The 26,966-nt window shown below is 38.5% G+C and overlaps 5 protein-coding genes across 5 annotated transcripts; 1 reads left to right on the top strand and 4 right to left on the bottom strand.

The window, feature by feature from the left end:
- Window positions 1-7,832: 7,832 nt before the first annotated feature.
- On the top strand, window positions 7,833-19,548 carry LOC106640355 (uncharacterized). The gene is made up of 2 exons (XM_014354355.2): window positions 7,833-8,138; window positions 17,839-19,548. Exon 2 carries the CDS (start codon window positions 17,953-17,955, stop codon window positions 19,441-19,443), a length of 1,491 nt encoding a protein of 496 aa, XP_014209841.2. The 5' UTR covers window positions 7,833-8,138; window positions 17,839-17,952; the 3' UTR covers window positions 19,444-19,548.
- LOC149373936 (uncharacterized) lies at window positions 11,551-13,686 on the bottom strand. Its single transcript, XM_089595270.1, has 2 exons — window positions 13,541-13,686; window positions 11,551-12,565 (listed from the first exon to the last, which is right to left on the bottom strand). The coding sequence occupies exon 2, from the start codon at window positions 12,427-12,429 to the stop codon at window positions 11,710-11,712; it is 720 nt and encodes a 239-aa protein (XP_089451396.1). The 5' UTR covers window positions 12,430-12,565; window positions 13,541-13,686; the 3' UTR covers window positions 11,551-11,709.
- Window positions 19,549-20,775: 1,227 nt separating the features above from the next.
- On the bottom strand, window positions 20,776-22,220 carry LOC149373937 (uncharacterized). The gene is made up of 2 exons (XM_089595474.1): window positions 21,536-22,220; window positions 20,776-21,437 (listed from the first exon to the last, which is right to left on the bottom strand). Exons 1-2 carry the CDS (start codon window positions 22,218-22,220, stop codon window positions 20,776-20,778), a joined length of 1,347 nt encoding a protein of 448 aa, XP_089451600.1.
- A 1,351-nt stretch (window positions 22,221-23,571) lies between these two features.
- Window positions 23,572-25,215, bottom strand: LOC106640388 (uncharacterized). The gene has a single exon (XM_014354412.2). It carries the CDS (start codon window positions 25,029-25,031, stop codon window positions 23,745-23,747), a length of 1,287 nt encoding a protein of 428 aa, XP_014209898.2. The 5' UTR covers window positions 25,032-25,215; the 3' UTR covers window positions 23,572-23,744.
- Window positions 25,216-25,305: 90 nt separating this feature from the next.
- On the bottom strand, window positions 25,306-26,923 carry LOC106640390 (uncharacterized). Its single transcript, XM_014354414.3, has 2 exons — window positions 25,985-26,923; window positions 25,306-25,905 (listed from the first exon to the last, which is right to left on the bottom strand). Exons 1-2 carry the CDS (start codon window positions 26,766-26,768, stop codon window positions 25,466-25,468), a joined length of 1,224 nt encoding a protein of 407 aa, XP_014209900.2. The 5' UTR covers window positions 26,769-26,923; the 3' UTR covers window positions 25,306-25,465.
- Between the last annotated feature and the right edge of the window lie 43 nt (window positions 26,924-26,966).

The following is a 26,966-nucleotide window of genomic DNA, read 5'->3' on the forward strand; positions in this document are numbered from 1 at the left end:
TACTACCGACGGCGAGCAGAAACTGCAGAAGGGCGACCCTAATTAAATTTCCATCTTAATGAAAGTGTTTCTCGTTACGCCTCCCCCCTCCCAACTCCCCACTTTTTTCCTCTCTGTAGCATATATACAACCATGACTACTAAATACTTACACTTTTTTTTTTTATCGTTGTTTTCTTTATTTCCTGTATACACGTCTCTGCAGTCGGACAAAGTATACACATAGCTTCAAGTTGCAATAAAAAAATAATAAAAGGGGTCACAGCGTTAATTAGTTACAGCCGAGTGGTATCGAAAATTTCACTCGCAATTGGGCGCGCGCGATCCCTTATTCGCTAATTGACGTGTCTCTCTCTCTCTCTCTTAATTAATCGTGACTCGCAATATATAGTAGTTGTTATATTTCCCTTATTGCCGTGACAATGGACCCCCTTTTCCCCCCATGCTCTTTCTGATTCAGATGCACGCGTACGCGCTCTAGCGGAAGAGCGAGCAATGTCGGAACGCGCGATCTGCCAAAGCGCGTGGTGTGTCGTGTATATTATACAAGTGTTGCTTTTAGGCTTCTTTTTTTCCTCGTGCACGAAAGTAACTATGAAAGGCAAAAGTTGTACAGGGAGTTGGCGAAGATGTTCAAAGGATGATGCGACGAGGGTTTTAGATGAGCGAGGAGGATGGGGGGGCGATTAGTTCCTTTTCGAGCTCCTCTCGAGTATAGGGGATGTCATTGGGTATAGAAGCATGTGTCCGATGAGCTGATGATACACCTCGTGTAAGGGGAGTTTTAGCCGCTACGAGCTGTTATCGAACCTGGTACGATGTGTTGTGGGAGAGAGAGAGAGAGATGAGGGGAGCTGTAACGAGTTGTGTCAATATTAGGGCGATGTTTGCTTGGATTCGAGAGTATGTAGGTTTGTATAAGGGGGATAGTGCGTTAGGACGGGGTTTTCTTGGGAGGATAAGTGAGCGTTCTTTTGAATTGAAAATCGATTTAAGGGATTTATCGTGTCACTGGTAGAACTTTGTAACATATCTCGTTCAGGAGTAACTTGTGCCCAGTGTTTGTTAACTTTTGAATTATTGAAAGGGCAATTCAAGAATAACGAATGATAATAGTGATAACGACAATAGTAACAATAGTAATAATAATAATGATAATAATAATCATAATAATAATAATAATAATAATAATAATAATAATAATAATATCAATACTTGAATTTTTTTCTTTACAAGATTAGGTAAGGTTACACACACATTGTGTACTACAGTTAAAGGTATATCAAAAACTTAGTTTTTTTTATATTCTTTGTTGTTAAATGGGCTGTACGGTAAGAAAATTAAAAAAAAATTCGGATATTCATAAATATTGTGTATTTCCAGTATCATGCGTGTAAAAATTACAATCTTCACACCAAAATAAACAATTATATGTTTTTACCAGAGTAATCGTATACGTATATTCATGGTTAAAAACCGATTATTAAGTACAAAAATTTTCCTTATTGGTCCATCAGGTGCGTTTAATTTGCGAAGCTTTGTGCTAATGTATTAACGTAAATTAATGTTTCGTACAATAGTACAACTTGCATACGCGAAATACCATCAGACCCCCTCTGTGTACCCATACGTACAAAATAGGACAGGAGGACGAGGAAGGGAGAGAAAGACGCGATTTTATTCCCAAAAAGTCAATACACCCAAGACAAACTCCTCCGCGCGTGGTATGGAAATCCTTACGTAGCTGTATACACATACATAAAATGCATAGTGTATGTGTATATAGGCACCCGCATGTCGTCGTAGTCCCTCAGCTGATCTCGTGAGCAAACGACGACGTCGGCAAAAGGGGTTGGTTGGCTGGTTGGTTATTTGTTTGGAGGACCCCAACGACGACGACAACGACGATCTTTCGTCAACTCCTCCTCCTCTCTCTCTCTCTCTCTCTCTCTCTCTCTCTCTACATACATATACAGATATATGTGTGTGCACGTGACAGCCCGTTAACTGCAAACAAATATAGGACTTGGGCTGAGGGACGACTATTAGGGGGTGTATGCACAGACTCGAGCTTGCAAGAATGGCATCTATTTTTTTTATTTGCGACTTTTTAATCTCCTGTACTTATTTCTCTCAACGTTTTCGCGTCAAATGTTTATTTCAACAAGGAAACAAATGAATGTATTATAATTAAAACGACGATTTTACGTAGTACTAGAAAAAGTTCGATTTCAACATAAAAAAGCTAGAGGGAAATTAAGATCCTATTTAACGACTTTCATCGTTCAGTGCCATTATGGATATTGTAGAGGAGAATGTAAGATCACCAAAATCTTTGCATTTTTACAATATCTACAACTTTAGAATTTTTTAACACTTATGTAAAAAAAGTGTCCTTGCAGTCGTGCTTATAGAGACACGAATAAAAGTTGAGCCTAAAAGTCTTGGAAGGTGATACAAAATTACCTTTTATTTTTTTTACCCCAACAGAACCATAATCAGCCTGATATTACCTTTTTTGTGTAATACACACGTGAAAAATAAAAAATTATAAGTGACGAGAAATGAAAGAATAAAGTCCCACAGTATAGTTAGCGGAATGATTAATTCATCAAACGAACGGTAAACGAGAGACAAGCGCTTTAGAGAGAGCGCACTATAATGAGCTTATATAATATAGAGTCCTTTTGGATGTTCAAAGCGATTTCTTATACATGAAAAAAAAAAAAAAAAAAGAAAGAAACAACGTAAGCATCCGTTTCCGCGACTCAATCTCTTCCTGTTTCATTAACAACATGTAAGATACGAAATTAATTTTCCGAGCGTTGCTCGACAACGATATTAAACGCGATACGCGCCACACACGAGTTGCAAAACATAAAAAAAAAAAATACACACGCAAGAGGCGCGCGAATACGGGGAGTCAAAAAAAAAAGTTTCATTTAATTAACGAGACACGGATCACGGTGATTGAAGGAAGAAAAAAAAAGGTCGTTGCGAAAAATGACTTTCCAAGCTAGATCCGGATAGCGCAGTTTTCACTGCTAGAACGACGCGCGAACGCAATACTGGTACTTAATAATCGCTTTAATGTGTATAATATATACACACCATTTCCTGCAACGCAATTCGTCACTCCCTACATACACATCCACGTTCGGCCGTTGTATAAACGTACACATGGACGTATCGCGATATGATATGAATCACGTGGAAATTTAATCTCCTCATCCGTGTTTACCAACAGCGCCACGTTCGTTTCCATTATTCACCAATTAATCAGTATACAGGTCGCGTAACCTGAAAATTTCCCACTAATCGTCCGTCGTCGTACACCGGCAATATAACAACGACAACATTATACAAATCATGCGCATCTCATCGGAGCGTCATGTACATAGGTATACATATATATATCCACGTGGCTCCCGTGTGTGTAGGTACGTATGTATATTAGCCGTTCCTCCGGCTAGCTGGCACTTAATTAGCGCTCGGTGCACCGGAAAGACACCCCCCCCCCCACGGTCCCCCACTGCTCCCCATGTATATATATGGGTCGAATTTGCATACACATCCAGCGGAAAGATAAAGCCAATTAACGGAGAGAGAGAGGGGGACAGGACACCTTAAACCTCGGGAACAATTAGTTCCTCGGGACGGCTTGGCCCGATCTCGACGACAAGACTAGGTATATATACGTACCACTTCTCCTCCTCCTCCCGCTACACTGTCGTTCGAGTCCTTCTTGGCTTTGCTTGTGGGTTGAAGGTTATATATAGCGGGGATTAGTTCGGATGGTTTTGCGTGCATAGGTACAATGTATAAACTCCCGTTTTACCACATTGAGTTTGTTTGTTGATCAAGCCGTGTTTTTAATGGTACAACGTCCCTGAAACTTTGATTACTGGTAAGTAAGTGTGAGTTAAGGAGCAGAGAGGTTACTTCTTTATTTTTTACCGAAAATAGAGGGAAATAAGCATTGTGTGTTTTTATGGTCCATTGTTTGGTCGTTCGTTAATTTTTTTATGAAAGAAGAAAAGCTTAAAAAACACGGGGAAGGAAGGAAACACAAACCGCATGTTTCTTGCGCGTCATGAATGTCTTCTTTATGTCTTTTCTTTGCAGTTTATATCACGTGCAAGTGATGGGAAAGTATTTTGTATACCGTTTTTGATTTATACATGAGAAATAGAATTGAAGAGTTTATCAGAGTTATGCGCTAATGTACCCAATGTACATTACCGTTTGGAGTTTTTGTGAATTTTTTAAATCATTTCTTAAATCAAATTTATATTTATTATATCTAAATAAACGTTAAAGAATAAACTTATGAAAAAAAAGTTATTTTCTAGTAGAGGGAAGAGGAAAAAATACTTCATTCCCTCTTATAGAAGCATCGAAAGATGGATAAAAAAAAAAAACGTAACTAAATTTCGAGAAATAGGTTTTCATTACATATTGGCGCAGTAAAATATTTTATTTTGCATCATTTACAATCGATATGAGAAATAAACGAAGTTTTCAATATGATACTGTTTATCTATTATACTCAAAAACGACCAATCATAGGTACACCTCCTCTGCTCGAAAAAAATCACCAGGAAAACAGCAACAACCAAGTCTGAGCAACACCGTAAACGTAATGCACGGCCAAACAGCAACAATCAGTTACACCTAACAGCCCAAGGGCCCCTCACCTTCTCCCTCGGAGAACTATAGGCCCTCTTGAGAGTCAAACTTGGGTTGTAGGTACACGCAAAACACCGAGGAGCAAGCAGCAGCACACATATATACATATATGAGGAAACTTGATTACGCAATACACAGTAGCAAAAGCAACAGCGGCAGCTGCAGCACTAGCGAAGATATTATTATTACATAGCAGCCCGAAAATGCCTTCGGGCATTATTAATCTCGTCCGAACTATTACGGAACGCGAGCGGAATTAGCCCCCCTTGCCCCCCACAGCTCCCCTTTTTGGCTCTTTCTCGGGGGGCTATGAAGCACGTATGGTACACCCGCTGCTATACTGGTCTATTAACCCAACGTATATGCTCTCTCCGTAACTGTTGTACTATAGTGCTGAAACTTAATAGCTCATCTACTTTATATACCCGCGTGTAAAGCAATGGCTAAGTGTCACTTGTATGGAAACGTTTGAACGATTCTGATGAGAGAACGCGAGTTTCAATGTCCATCGGAGGTTTTAATAATAGACACGAACGCTAGGCGTGAAATTTTTTTTAGCCCTTTTTGGGACATACCTACCGTCCAGTGAGAGATGATCGGATTACCCGGTGTTCTTTGATCGAATTTTTATGGATCGTTGCGGCTGAGCGCCGTGGTATTGAGCTCATGGCTTCGCGCTCGGCTATTGTTCGAATCGGATTCACGGGGAGCGCATGTAGGATGACTTTTTTTTTTGGAACAAACACGTGTCCGCGTAAGCTTTAATCGACGCAAAAGTAATCTCAGTTACATGCACGAATTGTATAAAAGTGCTCGCGATGGTGTCATGTACAGCGTCAAAGCGACGTGATCAGGAAGGAAACAGAGGGGGAAAAGAAAAAGGTGAGAGGAAAAATAAACATCGCAGTGAGTAGTCGTGAGTTACGAGCGTCCCCGAGAAGAGAGACGCGAACGCGGGAAAAGATTCCCGACACGTTGCAGCGAGTCGTTCCCTTCTGTACCTATCTCTTTTGTCTCTTTGGTCCGTACTATATACAATATGTACTCGACTCTGTTTTCCTGCTTTTTTCGCTCCCGGTGTCATGTATACCGGCTCCTTTTTCTCGCTCTGTATGCGCGCCACGCGTGACTTCTTCGTATATTGCACTTGTCCTGGAGGAAAAGAAGCACACGGACGTAATTTCGCTTTTCGTAGATTTCGCGGGGTCACGTTGCTCATCTCGACTATTTTTTTATCTTTTGTAAGGACGATCGGGAAATTGCTTATGTTCCTTTTTCTTTTTTTTTTTTTTTTTTTCAATAGAAATGCAGAGTTGGAGTTGGAACGGGTACGAAATTTAAATGACGAGAGAAACAGGGGAATCCCACATAATAGGTAAACTGCACCGTAATATTGGGGCTCCCGGGGGAGTGTGAAACCCAGAAATGAGCCGCTGCAGTGCACCATCAGTTTGCTCTGCCAGGCTCTGCGGGACTAAAAGGAGTGAAAGTGCGCAACGAATTAAATTATACATGTATATATATTCAAAATCGCGCGACTCCACAAACGACAACGACGACGCACAATGGGTTGCGCGCGTCAAATTCAATTTGCTCGTATAAGTTATATATAGCGTATATGGCGAATAATGCATTTTCATACGTGGATGGATGTATATGTGTCTGTAGTGGGTAAATGGTTGATTTCCGGTAGGCATTTGTGAGGTTTAAATCGAGTCTTACTTTTTCGGTGCGACGCTTAGAGGCACCCATCGGCGGGGATAAACGGGGAGAGAGGGAGATAAACGCGTAATCGCTCAAATGCCTTTTTCCGCTTCATTTCGCTGTCGACGCTCTCTTTATCCTCTTGATGCATACCTACGTATATATGCAGTTATTTATAAAAGTTTTCCAATGCACTTGACAGAGACAAAATAAAAGAATACGTGTGTAGAGTAACGTTTATGCGGATTATCTATTTTTTTTTGTCGCAACTATCGAGCTTTTGTTGTGTATTTAATTGGTAATAAGCGTATAATATATTTATAGGTACATGATTTTTGGGAAAAAGAGATTGTTGTAAAAAAATTTGAGCTTGTCACAATTCACTGTAAGATATTTTTCAAAAGTGTATCACTTCAACTTTTTCAGGTCATTATTTTACTCGTTGATCACATAACATTACAAATAAAATAAAAGTAATTGAAGAGGCGAGTAGAAGAAAAAATAGTCCGTTGTACTATGTTATCGTTTAATTATTTACATATTTTAACTCTCTATGAATAACTTAATCGACCTTGATGTTTACCCTGAAAAATCCTTTTTTTTTTGGACTATTTCATCTGGGTATCGTTTTCGTGAACATTCACGCGTTCAATATCATGTGCATTTGTACACTCACCATACCTTGATTCGTAAACCACGAAGTTTGAATTCTTGAAGTAATTTATCGTATTAAAACACGAGGAACAACCATAACTGTAAAATAAAAATATAACGATAAACAACTAACATATTAACTACTATTGAACAATGTTAAAATCATATTTTATGTTTATTTGTCATAAAAAATTTAAGACTTCAAACTTCGCGATTTGCGAATTAATTAAGGTACGGTGAGTGTATACCTACAGAAAATCACTTGCCATGTTTCGGTAACACACTTAAACTTACGAGTCGGTAAGTTATCCCACGCGTTACCTACAACAAGTCATAAGCAATCGTAAACCTATATCGGCTGGCGGTACAGATCACACGATGAAAATATACTTATAATTAGACTAGTCGCCAAGCAGTACTTAATCAATCACAGGAACTTTTTTTTTTAAAGTAGGCTTTATCATCCCAGTAACTTTATAAACCTTCTTCAAAGCCACGTATTTAGATAGAAAAAAAAAAAAATATGTTATCCCACGCTTACTAGTGATGAACATCGTTCTCGTGTGAAGAGCACTTGCTCGAAAATTGAAAAGCATCCTCATCAACCTCAACCTGATACGGAGACGCCAGCCCCGCGCACACATAGTAATAACAATAGCCATAGCCTTCCTTTTCAAAAAAGATAACACCGTCCGACCACGTGCCGTGCGAGCAGCGGGGACTCTCGTCCGTCCGCACTTCGCCGACCTTACCGTCCGAGTCGACCCTAACGAGCGTCATCCCCTGCTTTTCCTCGCCATACGCGACCAACACCCAAAAACCACCGTCACCGGTGTTGATCATCCTCACGTAGTCCACGTCTGTCGAGTTCAACGGCACCACGGTCCTCACTTTGGCCTTGCCCTCGCAATCGAACAGCAAACAGTTGAGCCTGGCCGTGTGCCTCTTGTGCTGGCAGACGCCAAAGTTTTCACGCTCGCTGGATACCCCGTGAGTCGACACCGATAGGGAGTACGGATTGTCGTACAAGACCTTACCCGCGGGACTGACGAGTTTCAAGGAGCTGTCGTCGAAGAAGGTGCTTCTGACCAGGTAAGCTTTGATCGTTGAGTCTAGGATCGATCGCACGGGGGCCACCTCCGCTGTGGCTCGGTGAGACACTGGTAGGGATATACCTGCCGAAAGTATATAATATATGCTTATACCATTGGAATATTATTTCAGCTAAATACTGTCATGCAAGTGTTGTAAAAATAAGTATCGCTGGCATTTTTTGATACTTGTATTAATCATACATATATACATTGTGGTACCATAGCTTAAAAAATTACCATTCTGTGGCTTCGTAAGTTTATAAGTCCCGGTAAAATAGTTTTTATATGTAATGTGTTGCGTGTATTGGGTTATTGGGTGAAATTATTATGTAAGAAAGCCTTTAACGTCAAAATTTGTATAAAGTCTGTCTTGTTCATGCAGATACCGAAAAAAATTATATAAGTATTTGGTAACGCGGATTGTTGAGTTTACTTTTTTATCTTATTGAATTTTTAAGTAACGTTTTTTTTTTTTTTTTTTTTTTTAATTTAAAATAAATGAGATAGAAAGAAAAAATTTTTTTTAATCTTTTTTTTTTTTTTAATAATAATGGAAAAATTTTTTTGCTTAAATAATACGAGTATCCAAAACAAAGATGGATCAACTGAATTAAATTATTTATAGAATATCAAACGCTACTACTAGAAAAAATTCCATGTAATTTCCAGGCTTTCTGGAGTTTAATTTTAAAAATTCTAGAAGTTTTTGAATGAAAAAATGACTAGCTATTGAGATTTTTTTTAATTGCCAATAAATTGTCATCTAGGAGAAATTTTCTTTTAACAAGATATTTTTTCATAAACTAAATATATCAAACATATGGTACACAAAAAACAAAAAATTTAATTTCAATATAAGTTTAAAATACAATTTTTTTTTGCTTTTTTCCATATTTTTCGGATTTTTTTTACTTTACCTAAATTTTCCAATTTATTTAAAGATTTTTCACTTCATTTGATTACATTGTAACTTATTAGTTTATCAAGTATCGTCGTAAATATTAATTATTTCAACCAATATTTTTAACAAACATATTAATTCCCTACAAATTTTATACAAAATAATTTCTTTTAATTCTCTTTTAATTTTTTTAAGCTGCAAAAGAAAGTAATGTATTAGAATCGACTAATTTTTCTGAGACTTTACAAATGTCTCTGTGCAAGATTTTTATTAAAAAACGTGAAAGATAAATCAAAGGAATATACAAATTTATAAATAAATAATTAAAAAATAATTTTAAAAAATTTTTAATGTAGTGCAAATGTCATTCTTAAATTTTTGAATACCTTATATATATAATATATATACATAAAATATCATTTAATTTTTCGATCCTTTTTTAGGTGCATGAACAATTTTTTTGTTTGCGTTTGAAAGAATATTTTCATCTGATGGATTTATTTAATGATATTTTGAGATTTATATAGACTTTCTAGCTCAACTGTTCATTCTAATATATAACCATTTAACATGAGTAATCTGTTACATAAAAAACAGTATGAATTTAAAAGTATTTATCACTCGATAATATTTTTTCTTATCTACTGTATAGGTCACGCAAACGTTTGCATTGACATTGAATTCGATAAAAGTGTACTCAAATTTAATTCAAGTATTAGCACATGTGGAGAAATTTTGGACGTATTACATATAATTTTTATAGGAAAAAAATTTTTTAAAATTCTAAGTAGCTTTAAAAATTCCCTGAGATCCTCAGATTTTTCCGAGATAAAATTAATTTTCTGAGATTTCCAGGTTTCCTAAGTTTTCTGGGTACTATAAATTTTATTGAACTTTGGGTAGTAAATGCTGTTAGTACCTTCATAACCGTTTCGATATCAATAAAATTTTACAAACTATACCAAGTTTTGACAAAGAAATTATAACCTTTATAGCTTAAACATAGAAGTGCTTATTTTTTAAGATTAAACAAAAACTACTGTTTGTATTAATAAAAAAATAACATTATCTTAAATTCATTATTTGCAGAACAGTTTAAGGATTTGAAAATTCCTTAGACTTTTAAGAACCTGCAACAAATAGAAAGTAAAGTTTCAATGTGATCCGTTTTAATTATCTTAAATAGGTAATTTTTCACAAACTCTGTTTTCATGTATAGAAACAAAAGTATCATAACTTTTTCTAAAATACCGTAACTCTAAAAAATTTTAACTAAATCATGATGACATTAAAACTGTTCAGTTTCTAAAATTTCATGAAAATCCAATTATTTACGGTACTACAGTAATAATAAAATGAAATTATTTAACTCAGTAAAGTCAATTTTGCTGCATTGATAGAAAAAAATAAAAAAAATTACTGTGCTAGAATGGTAATCTGGTACTGTTCGGTCGTCTAGAGACTTTTTATTTTCCAAACAAGTTTTTAATGATTAGAACAGTAATTTTTGTTGTAAGTACAGTGATTTTTACTGTTTGTACAATAGAAATTACCGTCCGGGATGATAAAAACTAAGTTGGCCAAAGTGAAAAATCCCTAAACGACGGAATGACACCAGATTACCATTCTAGCACAGTTAAATTAATTTTTCTCAGAGTGTAGATACACAAGTCTTTAAAAAAAATCATGTTTTAATAAAGTTAGATTAAAAAAAATATATAAATTCAGTGAGAACAAAAAAAGAAACTTGACGTACGATTAAAGTAAAAATAAATATTTATTAAATTATGTTATATGATTTTTTTCAGTAACCATACACATAAAATAAACATAATTAAATCTAATAAAATTATTGACAATCAGTTTATATGACTGTCGAGTGGAAATTATAAAATCATAGCCACGTCCTTTTCCGAATCCGGGTTTTTTATTTTTTTAATAACACATAAGAATTTTGAAATAGTAAATTAAATTATTTCAAAATCGATTGTTAATTTGTAAAGAATTTTAACACAATATAAATATGTAAGAGCCCTTTTTTGTTATAATTTTTTAAAAGGTCTTATTTTGCGTAGTACCACAAAAATCTAAATCAATTATAACAAAATTTTTCAGTTTTGAAACAGTTGGCTGATATTTGTTTCATTGACGTAGTCTTATAAAGACAGTTTGCACATGTAATAATTTTTTTATTCACCAATAAAAGTGATAATAAAGTTTCAACGAATTGAACAATATATATGTAACATGTAAAATTTATACATGTTGACTAAACTATTCATCGTCTTTTCCACATTCATTAAAGTAACAATTTTTTTGTGCCCTACAATATGGATTAAGCACGAAGTAACTTCCGTAATATCTTCATCATCCGATGATGTTTAGAAAATTAACAAGAGTAAACAATAATATTATATGATATAAATTACTTAATTACTTTATCATTTATTAATGAAATTTCGTAACTGTATATTCTTACCAACACTTAATAAAAAATATAGGTAATATCGTAGTTACAGACTTTATGCATGACAAGTATAACACTGTTGTACTAATCACGAGTTTACTTTAAACGCGAAATAATTTAACCTAACGAGATAAATCCTGCCTCTTCTACTTAACAATTGTATAAAGATGTCATATAAAAAGTAAATGTTTCCCAATACAATCAGCGTGTATTGTGAAATTTACGAACGTGCTTCGCCAGGCTACTGGAGGTGGTGTAACTTTTTTGACACCCCAAGCACTTGTAGGGCTTCTCCCCAGTGTGGGTCCTCAAGTGCCGTTTAAAATTGCTCTGATCGGTAAATTGCTTTTGGCAAAAGGAACACTGGCTACAAACTATGCCGATGTGTACACGCATGTGTCTCGTGAGGTGGTTTTTCTGATTAAACGACTTTTGGCACAACGAGCACCCAAAGGGTCTCTCCCCAGTGTGGGTCCGCGCGTGCTTTTCCAGGTTGCCAAAAAAGGTGAAGGTTTTTCGACACGTCGAGCAAGCGTAGGGACGCTCCCCGGTATGGATGCGCATGTGCACTTTGTAATCACTGGAGCTGATAAATGACTTTTGGCAGATGTGACAGTGGGCACTAGCGATCCCGGTGTGGACGCGCACGTGGTTCGTGAAGTGGTGCCTGTGTCTGAAGGATTCCGGGCAACTCGAGCACTTGTAGGGCTTCTCCCCCGTGTGGGTCCTCATGTGCGACACGAGGGTGGTTTTGTGCCTAAACGCCTGGGAACAATACGAGCACTCGAAGGGTTTTTCGCCCGTGTGGACTAGACGGTGCCTCGTGAAAAGTGCGAGGGTGACGAAAACTTTGCCACACACCTCGCAGAGAATCGAGCTTTCCCCGGTGCTGTTGGAATCCCGTTTTTCGTCCTCGAACATGTTGGTACGAATGGTACGCTTTTAATGGAACGTTGAACGAGCCACTCACTCAATGGTATATATAGTTTTCACAACAACAATAATAATGTTACAGTGTGTTGAGGAATGGGAGCCACATTTGTTCAAGAAGTTACTTCTGTAAGAAAAAATAAGGGGGAAAAAATAATTTTAATAACCACGCGTTTACTTATTTTTCCGTGTTGTAATTACTTCTTGTAGTGTGGTATTGTAAAATTAGGTTGCAAAATGCGGTTTTATGTGAATCAATCTACGGTGAAATATTAAAAGTGACTCTCGTACGGGTTTGAGGTAGCACTTGTTCTTGGTATTCACCGGGAATTCCGTGTTGTGTTTTTTTTTGTTAATAAATACTGTACACGAGCTACGAATATTTTGGAAATTCAATGTAAGAATAATATGAACGTGAATGATGACATTTCTTTTAACTGGTTGACATTCATCGACAGGTTCTTAACGATGTTTTTGATTTTTCATCCAAAATATTTATGTATTTAGTAACACAATGAGTTGAATGAATGAACGAAATTTCTCTTTGATGCACCAGAAAAACTGTGAAACTTTTTTTTTAATTAGTTCATCAACTCGAATAACAACCAAGCCAATTTAAAATTTACAAAAGGAAACAAAAAATATAATTCCGAGTAATTTTTAACTGAATAGTGACGAATATTCGATTCAAGTATTTGTATAGTGCCATGAAAACGTTATTGTCATTCTTACGTGTAAATGCAGACAACAACTTTTTTTTACTACTTAATTTATGTCTTAAAAAATGAAACGTGTTCATGAAACAAATGTATCAGATTGCAACGATCGTGTTTTAAAAATATGCAAAAAAAATTTTCGTGCTTTTTTTACGACGAATATATACACGTTTTATAAACGAAACAACTTTTCGAAACTGTTAAACAAAACTATTTTTTTTTTTCGAACACAGATTTTCAATCATCGAGTAAAAAAATTATCGTTGTATCAAATTTTTTGCTCGATAATTTATTTCAAATACTCAAAAATGTACTTAAATCTTTATGTAAGTGCGCAATCTTATATATAATACTACAGAAATTCAAAGAAAATGTTTAAATTTTACCTATTTCAAAAAACGTCGACGTGTACAATTTAATGCTCAAATGTTACTGACACTACAATAGATGAGGTGATTTCTGTGCCTGTCCAGAGTAAGCCAAAAAATGTTAATGGCATATTAATGGCTGGTGCTGTGCACGTATAGTAGACAATTTCGAAGTGGTGCTTCTTGGCAACGTTGGACTAACGACTAAAGTCATTATATACGTCGTGTTATCGAAAAGTAGAAAATTTTCCAAAGAACAGCAGCAACTTACACAGTCTAAAGTTTGACTGAGCTACGTACACACGCATATATGAGCGAATTGAACAATTATCGTAATTCAGAAGTGACACCGAAATCACCGAGCCAACTCGTTTCAACTGCTCGTTATTATGAAAAAAAAAAAAAAATGAAAAAAGCTCCCACACGTACAACAGCAGACGAGGAAAGCGACAATTAAAATCGACTAAGTGATGCGAAGGGGAAGGGAGGGAGGAGTGATTACGTGCGCGCAACAAACAGCAAAGTTCCAGCAATTGAGAAAAACTATACCACCGCTAAAGCTATCAACGAGACGTGTGTATAATATTTAGGCGCCATGTTGTGCGCACATATACGTGCACGTAATGAAGCAAAAAATTTCAACATTACAAATCAGAGTGTCTTTCGGGTTTGGAAGTATTGTATCGAATTTTACACTGAGAGGGAATAAAAATAATAAAAATAGAGAAATTCTAACAAAAATTATTACTCCGCATAGTAAATTGGATGCAAACTGGCAAAAAACAAAAAAAATTATCATTTTTAACAGTAAAAGTTATTATTGTTGTAACAGTAAAAATTACAGTTTAAATATAGTTACAATTATGGTTAGAACAGTGAAAATTACCATGCTGGAACAAAAAATCTTAAAAAGATCGACTGATAAATTTTAATTTCCAGTATAAAAATTGTTACTGTTCTAACCATAATTTTAACCATTCAAACTACAATTTTAATTGTTAAAACAATAATCTTTACCATTAAAAATAATAATTTTTTCCCTATTTTGGCAGATTGAAGCCGATTTACTGTGCAGAATGGTAATTTTCTACCGAAATTTCTCTGTAATTTTCATTATTTTTTCTCTCTCAGTGCATAAAAAACCGCGGCAATCGGGTTAGTTACCTATTTTAGGGGTGGTACCACGACAAATTTTTCGTAATTTTTGAAATCTGGCTAATAAGTATTTGGTAATGAATTAAACGTTTGGCCGTTTACCATTTGCAAGATCGAACCTCCGCGTCTTGGAGTCGTAAGTCAGACCGCACCTCGAGTCCTCGCCGCAGAGCTCCCTGTTGCGAAGGAGCAAGATAAAGGACCCATTGCCGCGCGACAAAACGTTCAAGTCCCGGATTTGAAGGTCAGCGTGGAGATAACGGACAGTATCGACGACGTCGTCGTCAACCTCCTCGGCACTGACGCCCGTCTCTTTGACGTCGCAGTCCGACATCCTCACCACGCTCACCCTAAAGTGCTCCGTGCGGTACTTCAGGAGCCCCGAAAACCCCCGGCGACGCCTCGGGTGCTCGACCTCCGACTGTTTCCACACGAGGACCACCTCGTCGTCGCCGACCTGTTGCACCAAGTACTTCCTCGCGCCTCCGAACGACAACGGAACGGTGCAAGATTTCGCGCGCCCCGAGGTCAGGGTCTCGAGGGTCACTTGGCACGTCCTGTCGCCGGAGCGTTTGCACAGCGCGTAGGAGATGGCCCCGAAGTCGTAGCTTATGGTGAGGTCGCGGTCCGGGTGCGGTATGTACCTGCGGTAATTCAGTGTCTCCGCCGATTCCGCGAACGGTTGGACGAGCGAGAGCGCGAGGACTGCCACCGCGACTTTGGACATTTTCGCTGGAGATGGTTGATTTTCGAGCTTTTTGGGGGTTGTAACAACGCGTAGGGTGCGCGTGCAATTCCGATCACCAGAGATTAGGGCAATCTTTTTATACTCGGTCTTTTTGGGTGTGACATAATACGTGGGATAATTGCCCAGGCGTTGCGTAAACCATGAAACTCCCGAAAGATTACTTGTGTCTTTGGAGCGGAATAAAAAATAAAAATTACACGTGCCGCCGATATGAAAAAAGTGATAGCTAAAAGGAAAAAAAAAAAAAAAAAAAAAAAAAAAAAAAGATTATCGAAAATTTAAGTTTTGGAGAAGATAAAGCTAATTCTCACTAAAAATAGCGTGGATCGTAAAAGAAGGCAACTTAATTTTAGATGCCAAGTGCAATTTTACATGAATTTTTTTTTTTCATAGAACAAATATAATAATTCAAGGAAAATGTGGAACGAAAGAGTTGAAAGAATTATTTTGTAGTTTCTTCTGGAAAAACATTGATCCAAGTAATGGAAAAATAATTAAATTTATTACTAATAATATAACAAAATGTCACAAGAGGCATTTTTTGTTTATTTTTTAAATTCTTTTATGTTAGGAATGTTAGCACACTCCAACTCTCACTTACCAGTCATATTTCTGTCAAAGAAAATTTAGTTCCCGCTAACGAAGTAAATTAATATGTAATCATCACAACACGTATTGACTGTACACACTCATCAAGTACTCATTACTAAACTATTAACGTATTTAGCATTCCCGCTGCATTGCCCAAGTCCCCTAAGTCACTGTAAAATCAGTAGCTTTTTGACTATTTAACTGTATAAGTGCACGTAAAAATATTCTTCGAGTTTCTGTGCATTGTATTAAAAATAGGAAACATAACTCTAAATTACAGTGTGTGTGTATGTGTCTTTGAGCTACTGTACACTGAAAGAAAGTTTGTTTTAGTATCACAAAAGTATTTACTAGAATAATTATTTGAAATAAGATTATATTTCATTATTTCAAAATTCTTGATTTCAATAAATAAATACCAAATTACAAATATATCTCAAAATCTGCCAGTATACAGATTTTTAAGTACAGGTAAGTGTTTATTGAAGAATATCAAAAAAATGTATCTATTTAACAAAACATTATTGATTCTTCGTGTAAAAAAACGCGTAAAATATAATATATTTCACACATAATCGACCTAACCTACATTCCATTGCAGAGGTTACAGTAGATAAGTAACTTGAAACAATATACTGAAGAAAAAAAAATTGTAAAACATTTATCTTATACATTTTTGCTTAGTACCGTCATTTGTATTTTACACTTTATTTTTTTATCCTCGCCGAAGATAGTTTAATGAAATTATAGTTTAGTTATATTTTTTTTAAATAAAGAATGATCGTAGCATCAATTCATGCACTTAACGTTTATTTTTGGAATAAAATATTTTATTCAACGATATTTTCCTTCTTAAGATACGATTCAGCCATTGTTAACTGAAATTCTTAAATTTTACCTTTGTGTAGAACAATTATTTTTTAACTTTTTTTTAAATGGTTCCAGGAGCAGCATCTGTTTTATAAATATACAACGCATAATATTATATATATATATAAAAATTTTATTATTATTTTTATTTATTCATTTATAGAACTGGCAGTTAAAAATATAATGGATGTATGCTGTGTCAACTAAGAATAAATTATGATATGAAAACAAATAAATTAATCGATAAAACAAGAATAAGTAAATATAAATGAATAATAGTTTAGGTAACTTGTATAAAATATTAAAATGCAAGAATGTAAAATTAAGTATGTGTATAGTAGTCTATATGGTATACATAAAACTATATTTTACCATTTATCAAAATTTTAATTTTGAGTGCACTGAAAATACTTTTGATTTTGGTGATTAAAAAAATTTTTAATTACTTTATGCCCATGACACAAGCCTGATTAATACTTTGGGCCCTCACTTTAGCTCTCTAAAAGAAGAAAAACTTTATAACATTATAAATCGAATTATTAGTGTAATACGTAAACTAAAATACCCCAATGTATTTGTGTGTATATAAATAAATGTGAAATGTATAAAATAAGCAAATAAAAAAATATGGAGGAGGAAGCTTTGTGACAATTAATTGGCAACAATTTTGAATCAGTCGAAGATGATCATTTTCCATTAATTCGAATGAACAATCGTAGATAACGCTAGATATTACGATTAATTTCACATGAATTTACTATAATATTCACTACATGACACATGTATCTTTACAAATCCATCATAAAAAATTAATCCTGGCAGAAAAAAATCCTACAGCACGTAAAGCAGCAAAAAAAAAAAAAAAAAAAAAAAAAAAAATAGTGATTACAAAACAAAATACCTGATGTAGTAATCTATAACTATTTTTTCGTTTTTTTTTTCTTTTTTACAGGAAATCGATTGAGGCTGAAGTTTCCGTGAAACCCAATGTGTGAAAAATCAACGACAAAGCAACTATCGGTTAATCGAAGGTAAATACGTCTGCTCGTCCGTTACATAAACCAACATGTTTGAGGACGACAAACAAGATTCAAACCACGAGAACAGCACCGAAGGAAGTTCAATTCTCTGCGATGTGTGTGGAGACTTTTTCATCAGCCTCGCAATTTTCACGAGGCACCAACTTAGCCACTCGGACAACAATCCCTTCTATTGTTCGGTGTGTTGGAAAGCCTTTGTCAGCAAGAGCATGCTAAAGAAGCACACGAGCACCCACATGAGGGAAAAAACCTTCGAGTGCATGCTGTGCTCGCAAAAATTTGCTCGTCTAGCTTATCTCAAAAGCCACGTACTGACCCACACGGGGGAGAAGCCCTTCCGTTGTTCGATGTGCCCACGAGCTTTTGGTAAAAAGGAAAATCTCAAGAACCACACGATGGTCATCCACTCGGACGAAAAGCCCTTTGCTTGCACGGTCTGTGATACGAGGTTCGGCAAAAAGAACAACCTCGTGAACCACATGCGAATCCACACTGGGGAGAAGCCCTACGAGTGCTCGCTGTGCCCCCTGAAGTTCAGGCAAAAGTGCACCCTCACGACCCACATGCGCATCCATACCGGCATACCACGTAGCCACTGCACCATCTGCCGAAAGCAATTCACCGACACGAGCAACCTCAAGAAACACATGAGGACCCACACTGGGGAGAAGCCCTACAGGTGCTCGGTGTGCCAAAAAAGCTACACCACCTCCGGCGGCCTCAAAACACACGTGCGTACCCACCGGGAGGAGAAATCCTTCCAGTGTTCGGAGTGTTCGAGAACCTTCGGGTGTAAGTTCCACCTCATGAGACACGCGCGCGTTCACACCGAACAAACTTACAGCCACTGTTCCGTGTGCCAAAAGTCATTTGTCAATCCCAGCAACCTAAAGAGGCACATGAGGGTCCACACGGGGGAGAAGCCCTACAAGTGCTCGGATTGTCCGGAGTCTTTCAGACAGAAGATCCAGCTCGAAATTCACGTGGGCGTCCACACGGGCTTGCCTTATGGTCGCTGTGACATTTGTGGAGAGACATTTTTCGACCCGAGCAATTTGAGGAGGCACAAGAAGACTCACGCGAAGGAGAAGCCCTACAAGTGCTCCGATTGTTCGAAGTCATTTGGTCGCAAGTTCCATCTCAAGACTCACATGCGCTTCCACTGCGCCGATGCGGCCCTTTGTCAGTGCTTCGTCTGCGACAAGCCATTTAGTAGCCAAAGATGTCTTAGGACGCACATGACGACCCACTCTGGGGAGAAGCCCTTCCAGTGCTCGGATTGTCCAAAATCTTTTAGGCTAAAAAGTACCCTCACGAGGCACATGCGCGTACACACGGGCATACCTTATGGCGAGTGTGCCATTTGCCTAAGGTCATTCGTTGGCAGGAGCAATCTTATAAAGCACATGAGGATCCACATGGGGGTGAAGCCCTACAAGTGCTCGGTGTGTGAAAAAAGTTTTTCCGTTTCTAGTAATCTTACGAAGCACATGCTGACTCACACGCGTGGAAAGTAAATTGCGTTTGCTTGGCAAGAATGTTTGAGTGTACGAACTATATTTATTTGGTCAGAAAAAACTAAATTACTGTTTGATCATTGCTTCATTGTTTCCTCCATTCGTTTATTTAAATAATTTGACATGCAATTTTTCGTAGAAGTGTGTAAAGATTTTTGTTTGTGCTAGAAGTGTTATTTGGATTACTATACTTGTTATCACACATAAAAACGTATCTGAAAAAGTTTTGCGTAATACTTAAAATTACACTTTATTCTTTGCAAAATATTGCACAATTTTTTACTGGATACAGCATTAAAACGGGTTTGTAATGTGTCTAACAGACTAGTGGAAAAAAATGTTTCTAATAAAAATAGTGTATTAACTTTTTTTTAGCAAATTGTACTTTAAAGTGATTTGAAATTTGTAAAAGGATTGTGCTACATATGATACAAAATTCCTCCACCTTACCTAAAAGTACCATTTTGCGCTTCATCTGTATGAATGTAGTTAAGGGGACAGGATCCATATAAACTGCTATTGGATAAAGTTTTTATTTTTATTTTGTAATGACTTATGATCAATGCAACATCTCAAAAAGTAGTCTTAATCGATTTTCAATAATGTTACTGCGTGTGTAAATAAATATTTTTAATCGATAATTTAATACAGTTTACAATCATAAAGTATCATTAGTGTACAAGAGAATGACATATTTGAAATATTTTTTTTTTTATCTAAATGTTTTTTTATGAATTTTTTTATGATTGACATCATCACACCGCCTTCGTGTTAACATTATAAGTATGAAGTAATAGCATAACTTCAAGAGCACAACCAGTTTGGTCTTTTGCTTAAATGAAATTGAATTTGTGCTTTTAATTCTACAAGAAATATTTTCTTGAATTTGTATATTAATATATATGTTTTTACAATATTTATTCTCCCACAGTTAACGTAAGAAATTTAATTTATTGTTGTAAGCAAAACTTATAAAATTTATCAAATAAACAACAAATCATCGAAACGAGCAAGTATTGTTTTCATTTATCTCTTGACTATTTATTTTATTTACCAAATTAAAGGTACCCTTAATATTACATAATACTTTCAACATATTCAAACTTACTCACAACACTGAAAAAAAGCGTTTATTTCAATATGAATAAAAAAATTTTTATTTGAATACAATAAATATCTTTGTACTCAAATAAAAGTTTATTTGGATTGACGATTTTTTTTTCAGCGGACTTTACTTCCAATTGAGAAATTGAACTTACTTGCAATTATATGAAAAATTGAAGTAGTAAGAAAAAAACGACTAAGCTAAAAAAAAAGTATATACAGATAATCTTACTTCGAATTATTACCATCAACAAAGCACTCGCTTCGTAACTGCAAATTATACTCGTCGTTTTGTTTGTTGTTGGATTTCGACCAAGCGCAAGTAAAATAGTAACAAATGTCGTGATCTTTCTTTTCAAAAAGGTCCAAATCAAAAGTAGCTTTCCGATCCGAGCAGACGCGGTTCTTTTCTTTTCGAATTTCACCGACTTTGCCATCCGAGTTGATCCTTAAAATGGTCGTTTCAAACTCAGACGTTGTACCGTTCTCCCTGTGTATTAACAACAGCCAAAAACCATCGTCAGCTGCGTTTCTCATCTTCACCGCAGCGACATTTACCAGTTCGAAGGGTATCGTTACCCCGATTTTCGCGTTTCCCGCGTAATCGAACACAAAACACTCCAATGTGGATTTGAACATTCTCAACTGGCACAAGCCAAAGTTTCCATGCGCAACGGATACCGCGAGAAACGTTATCCTTGTTTCGGTCTCAGTTATGGAGTGGGAGTACGGATGGTCGTACAAAACTTCACCTTCAGGACTCATAAGTGTCATGGCGCCGTCTTTGAGAAAAAAAGACGAGACGAGGTAAGCTTTGACTTTGGAATCCTGGTTCGACCTAACGGGGAACATCTCCATTGAAGTCTCGTAGTTCACTGGCAGGGATATACCTGAGGAAACCATATTTTTCTTCCTTAAGAATTACAAATTCACCTATACACAACCAATGTACCAATAACGTAGGTAGATGGAAAAATTTGTTTCTTACCGTGTTTAACGTTGAAAGTTTGGAGCTTCGAGTCGTACGCCAAACTGCATCTCTTGTCCTCGCCACAAACTTTCTTGTTGCGAAAGAACAGGACAAAAGATCCATTATCGTGAGACAAGAGGCTGACGCTACTGATATCATGACCTGTACTATCAAAGTCAACGTAACCGTGAGAATACTCGTCTCTGCCCTCCACGTTGACGCCCACCTCTCTGATATCGCAATCCGACATCCTTACCACGCTGACTTTCAGTTGTTCCTCGTGAAACTCAACGTATTGGGATAAGCTTCTAGGTCGCCTGTGCCATCCTTCTTTGACCTCCGATTGCTTCCAGACGAAGACGACGCTATCATCCCCGACTTGATACAGATTGTATTTGCTGCCATCGTTTATCGTATCTGCGGGTGATAGTGGAACGGCGCACGTTTTCGTCCAAACTGTTCCAGATGAGTTCAAAGTCTCGAGGGTCAATTCGCACGTTCTGTTGGTCGAATCGTCGTGGTGGCCGGAGCGTTGGCACGTGCCGTACGAAAGTGTCACGTTTTCACCAATTTTTCGATTTATCACGAAATCGTGGCCCACGTGCGAAATGCGCTTGAGAAAATTCAGCACTTGTTTCGCCTCCGTCGACCCTTGGATCAACGAGAGCGCGAGAATCGCAACCACCACTTTGGCCGATGACATTATTGGTAATGTATTGTTGACACGCCGTCAAAAAAGTACGAAGGCTAACGCTGCACTTGTGCGTTTGTCCGCGGAAGAATGACACAGCCCATTTATACGCACACTTTTAGGCCTTTGGGCGTGACATAATAGATAATCCGTCCCTCGTGAGATGTACGTATATAAGCAACAAAGTTTCCCAAAGACTGTGTATAGTGATGAAAGAGCGGGTTGAAGAAAAAAACTCCACGTGCTTTCGGTGTGGGCAAGTCGAACGTTAAAAGAACTTATCTCATCAAGCTGCTTATCTGTATACAACCTCTTGAGCTATTTACTCAAGGAAATAGCTCGGATTTTTTATTTTTTCGTATTCGTTGTGTCCAAATTCAAGTCTGTGATTCCAGCGGCCCATTTATTTTTATTTTTACGTTGTAGAACAATGTCGTTATGGTTTTTTTTTTTTTGGTACAAACAGACTTAATTTTTTTAAATATAATTTTAAAAAATAAACAATGCTATTAAGGATGTTTACATTTTTTTAATCAACGAGTTTATTTTTAATGCAAAAACGTAAAACAATATGGAGTAACTAAATAGAGTCATTCTCACGTACTCATGAACTCCAAGTTGTATTTTATTCAATAGACGCTGGATAATTGCACGCGATGTAATAACAATTAAATCCTTTCCTCTCGAAAAACTCGGATCCTCGAAATTTCCACCTTCAAAGTAAGGCTCCGTATTGTACACATCCGCCAACAAAAGCCAAAAACCAAATTGTATTCCTCATCTCGAGCAACGGCTCGTCCACTGGAAATTCCAAGGGCACCGAGACCCCTACAATCTTCTCCCATCCCTTGTAATCGAACGGAGAACAATCCACCTGACCTATAGGGGCACTTTTGCAAACGAATGCCAGGGTTGCCATGCGCGTTGGATAAAGCGAGATTCTTTGTTTCCCAATCAACTCTCGCTCTGGTACAGTATAGGTAATACGAGTGTGGAGACGCTATAGGGTTGTTCTCACAGAGGTTACTTGGAAACGTTGTTGATATGATCTTTATTCAGAAATAAGAATTACCACCTAAGTTTTTTGACAAGTTAAAAGAAAGCGTTACATGTAACAAAAGTGACAGCACATTTTTAAAAGAAACTAGTAATTTTTTACCATACTTGGACCAAACTTTATTTCTTATTTGCTATCGATTCCTGCTGTACTTTTGCATTTATTGAAAGAATTTTTGCCGAATGAGCTCATAAGTGCAAACTTAAAATATATGATTGTGAAGAAGTAAGTATTTGAAATCTTTTTACAAAATAATAAAATTCACAAAAACAGTCGTTGGAACAAATAATTACACTTTTTGAAAAAATACGCGCTGTACTGTATTTATTTTTCGTCATCTTAAATAAAAATCCTCCTTTAAATTTTTTGATAGCTTATTAACCACCCAAAATGGTATAGAGCCGAGCCAAAGCGTCGTGGAACGCTGCATGTGTCAGTTTTAAAAAAGCTTTTATTTTTTCACCGATGGGACACTTTCACTAGCCGATAACGTATTTTTTATCGAAACACTTGCTTACGTAAGCCATCCTGGGCTTTTGTTGGATGATGTCAAACTCGCTGAGGGTAGCCGGTCCAGCGAAACTCACGCAAAGCTCGTCACCAGCCCTCTCGAACAGGTTGACCCTGTACCTGTCCAAAACCGAAACGTCCAAATCGATCCCGCTGATCTCGAGTGGCCGATTATCATGGCGACCATTCCCGCGTATCCTGCTCACGAAAAACGTTTTGTAACCAACGCAAAAATCATCGGTGCACCCCAGTTGTAACAGCAAAAACCCACCGCCAACCAAATTGTGCATCCTCACGAGCATCACCCTGTAACCAAAGTTCAAGGTCACGTTCAATATCACCTCGCCACCCGAGTCTATTTGAGCGCACTTGACCGTGGCATCGCCGTGCATGGGCAACCAGCACACCCCAAAAACCTCGAACCCACTGGACACGCCGAAATTCGTATACCCCTCCAACAAGACCCTCGTGGCTTCCTTTGCACTGCCGTCTACACCCACGAGCTTAACGGCCAGTGTGTTCGACGTCCACTCGATGACAAAGTACCCCTTGAATGCTGTGCTGTTGCTTACAGGTAGGACCATAGACAGGGGTGTCGTCAGCTCCTCTTTGGGCAAGAAAGATTCGGGCTGGCCTATACGCTGGCCGTCGGCGTTGAACGTCATTTTGCACCGGCCGGTGCGGCAGAGCTCTTTGCCGTTGAAAAACACCTCGAAGGTATCGTCGCGGGCCAAAACGTTGTTGAAGACGATCTCGTCGACCAGGTCGTTTTGCGGGTCTATCGGAATTTTGACATCGGTGGATTTACAACTGGACCAGTCGACCACGCGAACCCAGAGGTAAACCTCGTGAGCCGCCCAATTGGTCCTCTCTCGGTCCAGCCATGCGAAAAGCGCCCTGTTCGTGTTTCCCAGGTGCGTCAAAATGAAGTTCCTCCCGATCATGCGGCTTTCCTTGCCAGTGGCCAGATTCAACCTGCAGGTGCTCCTGTAAGTGATGTGCTCCGGGGTGTAGTGCTCGACCACGACGTTGCAGGTCTTCGTCGGCTTCCAGTGCCCGTCCTCGCACAGGGCGTACAGAAAGCTGTTTTCGCCCGCGCTGTTGGACTCCCGGGTCGCCAGATCTCGGCTGAGGATGATTTCTTTCTTTTGAAAAGTCCATTCCTTGTGGTAGGTGTCGATGCCACGGAGTTTCACCGTCGGTGTCATCGAGTGTAGAAGCGCGATTGTTATCGTCACTCGAGCTAGTAACGCCATTTGCCTGATTGGGTGCGCAGTTGTTCCCTCGATCGTCGAAACTGAAGGGGACGAAAACGCGTTTGGCCACCAAATTTAATTTCATTCTTTTTTTCATGCATCTCTTTTGGCACAACTTTTTGTTTTCAAATCATACATCACGTACTTTAATATTAATAGATACGACTTTATTCTTTGTTTTTTTTTTTTTGCTACTCCTTCTTTTTATCTGGCATCGAAATTAAAAATATACGCGTCTTATCTCGCACACGTGTGTCTCGGAGATGGCAGAATTTTACATGTGGATCTGAGAAGAGCTTGGATAGTGATGACTGATTTTTCAACAGCCACTGCGTTACGTATATCTTTGTCCGTACAGTTTTTAATATTTAACAACCATTTATAATTAATGTCAATCCAATACACGCTGCAAAATTCCCTCGACCAGCTCCAGCTCACATGTTCTTCCAGGCGATACACCTGGACACCACTTTGACGTACAAATCCACGTGCACATTGGTGTACGGCGCGTAGGTCTTGCCGCGGCAGACAAACGTGATGCAAACGGTCCCGTCGAGCTTTTCCTGGATGTCCGTCTTGAGTCCATCCCCGGTGCAAGGCACCTCCTTAATCTGTCGCAACAGGTCGACCCTTTTGTCCCTGTGAACCCTGTATGCGTAAAAGGACACCTTGTCGACGTTCTGCTCGCACCAGTTCTCGGCGTTGCACTCGCTCGTCAGCAGCAACAGCCCACCTCCGGGCAGATTCCGCATCGCCATCCACTGACCTCCCCTGTACTCCAGCATGATTCTGATGCTCAGCTCCAGCACGCCCCGCGAGTCGAACTGCCGGCAATTCACGTACATCTCGTCCAAATGGTCGATCCAGCAGAAACCTGTGAACACACAACTCCGTTACATCGCTGTTGTATATGTACATATCGCGGAGGAAAAAAGAAAAATCACTTGGTGTACCTAGGAACCCATGGTCGCACGAAAATGCCAGACTGACGACGCCGGCCGGGTAGTCCATGAGCTCCGTGACCCGGCCGTAGCTGGAGCTGACCAGCCTTAGCTTGGAAGAGAGCAAAAAATGGCCCAGAGCCGAGGATGCCGGCCGGACGGGGCACACGTACGTGTTCTCCCGGAAAAACTCGGCAGGCAGGTAAGAGGCGACGGGCCCGTTAATCAGCTGGGCCCGGGCGTCGTGGGTCTGGCCGCACATCATGCCGCCACACGCGCTGGCGTTGCGAAAGAAGACGTCGAAGGTGTTGTTGTAAGCGACACGGAGCGGCAACCCTACACCGTAGGAGGGTATCCTCGTTTCCTCGAATTCGCAGTCCCACATGTTGGTCACGCGAAGAACGGCGTTCGACTCCTTGCCACCGACTTCCAGCCATGTGGACAGCACACGATCGTCGCTCAGGAAGCCGAGCTCCAAGTCCTCTCCGATGACCTTGCCATCTTCGGCTTGGTGCTTCACTTTGCAACGCTGCTCGTGGAATTCAATCTTGTCGCCGGCCACAAGTTGTGAAACCAAGTAAATGGAGCACTCGAGGTTCCGTTTGCCGTGGTAATTGTTGCACGAGCCGTAGACCACCCTGGATGAGTTATCCATGGGCCGGTAGCCGAGGACGATTTCGTAGGTCGTGAAGTGGGACGAGTGCTGGGCGCCGACGATGAACGGCTGGGGTGCCTCCGTCGCGAGGGAGAGGGTGAGCAAGCTCAGGACAGTTGTTGTGATTTTCATCGCCGACATGATTTTTGGTATGGCGATGGAAGCCGAATGATTTAGGAATCGAGGAGATGTGTTTGCTGAGAAACGAGCGAGACTGGATTATCTGTTTTGATGAAAGAGCGAGACAGCGTTAAATGTGGGGAAGAAGAATACTTTTTTTTTTTTTTTGTTTGTTTTTATCTCTCGAAGCTGCGCCAAGTCTAGTAACGGACGTTATCA

This window comes from Copidosoma floridanum, unplaced genomic scaffold (genome assembly GCF_036245765.1).
Source record: "Copidosoma floridanum isolate Cflo_tuat_1 unplaced genomic scaffold, Cflo_Japanese_pri ptg000025l, whole genome shotgun sequence".
Lineage (NCBI taxonomy): Eukaryota > Metazoa > Arthropoda > Insecta > Hymenoptera > Encyrtidae > Copidosoma > Copidosoma floridanum.

Coding starts and splice junctions, on each gene's coding strand:
- LOC149373936 (XM_089595270.1), bottom strand. CDS start 12,429: ATGTTCGAGGACGAAAAACGGGATTCCAACAGCACCGGGGAAAGCTCG.
- LOC106640355 (XM_014354355.2), top strand. CDS start 17,953: ATGTTTGAGGACGACAAACAAGATTCAAACCACGAGAACAGCACCGAA.
- LOC149373937 (XM_089595474.1), bottom strand. CDS start 22,220: ATGTCATCGGCCAAAGTGGTGGTTGCGATTCTCGCGCTCTCGTTGATC. Junction 21,438..21,535: donor AACTTTCAACGTTAAACACG/GTAAGAAACAAA, acceptor TGGTTTCCTCAG/GTATATCCCTGCCAGTGAAC.
- LOC106640388 (XM_014354412.2), bottom strand. CDS start 25,031: ATGGCGTTACTAGCTCGAGTGACGATAACAATCGCGCTTCTACACTCG.
- LOC106640390 (XM_014354414.3), bottom strand. CDS start 26,768: ATGTCGGCGATGAAAATCACAACAACTGTCCTGAGCTTGCTCACCCTC. Junction 25,906..25,984: donor GTGCGACCATGGGTTCCTAG/GTACACCAAGTG, acceptor GTGTGTTCACAG/GTTTCTGCTGGATCGACCAT.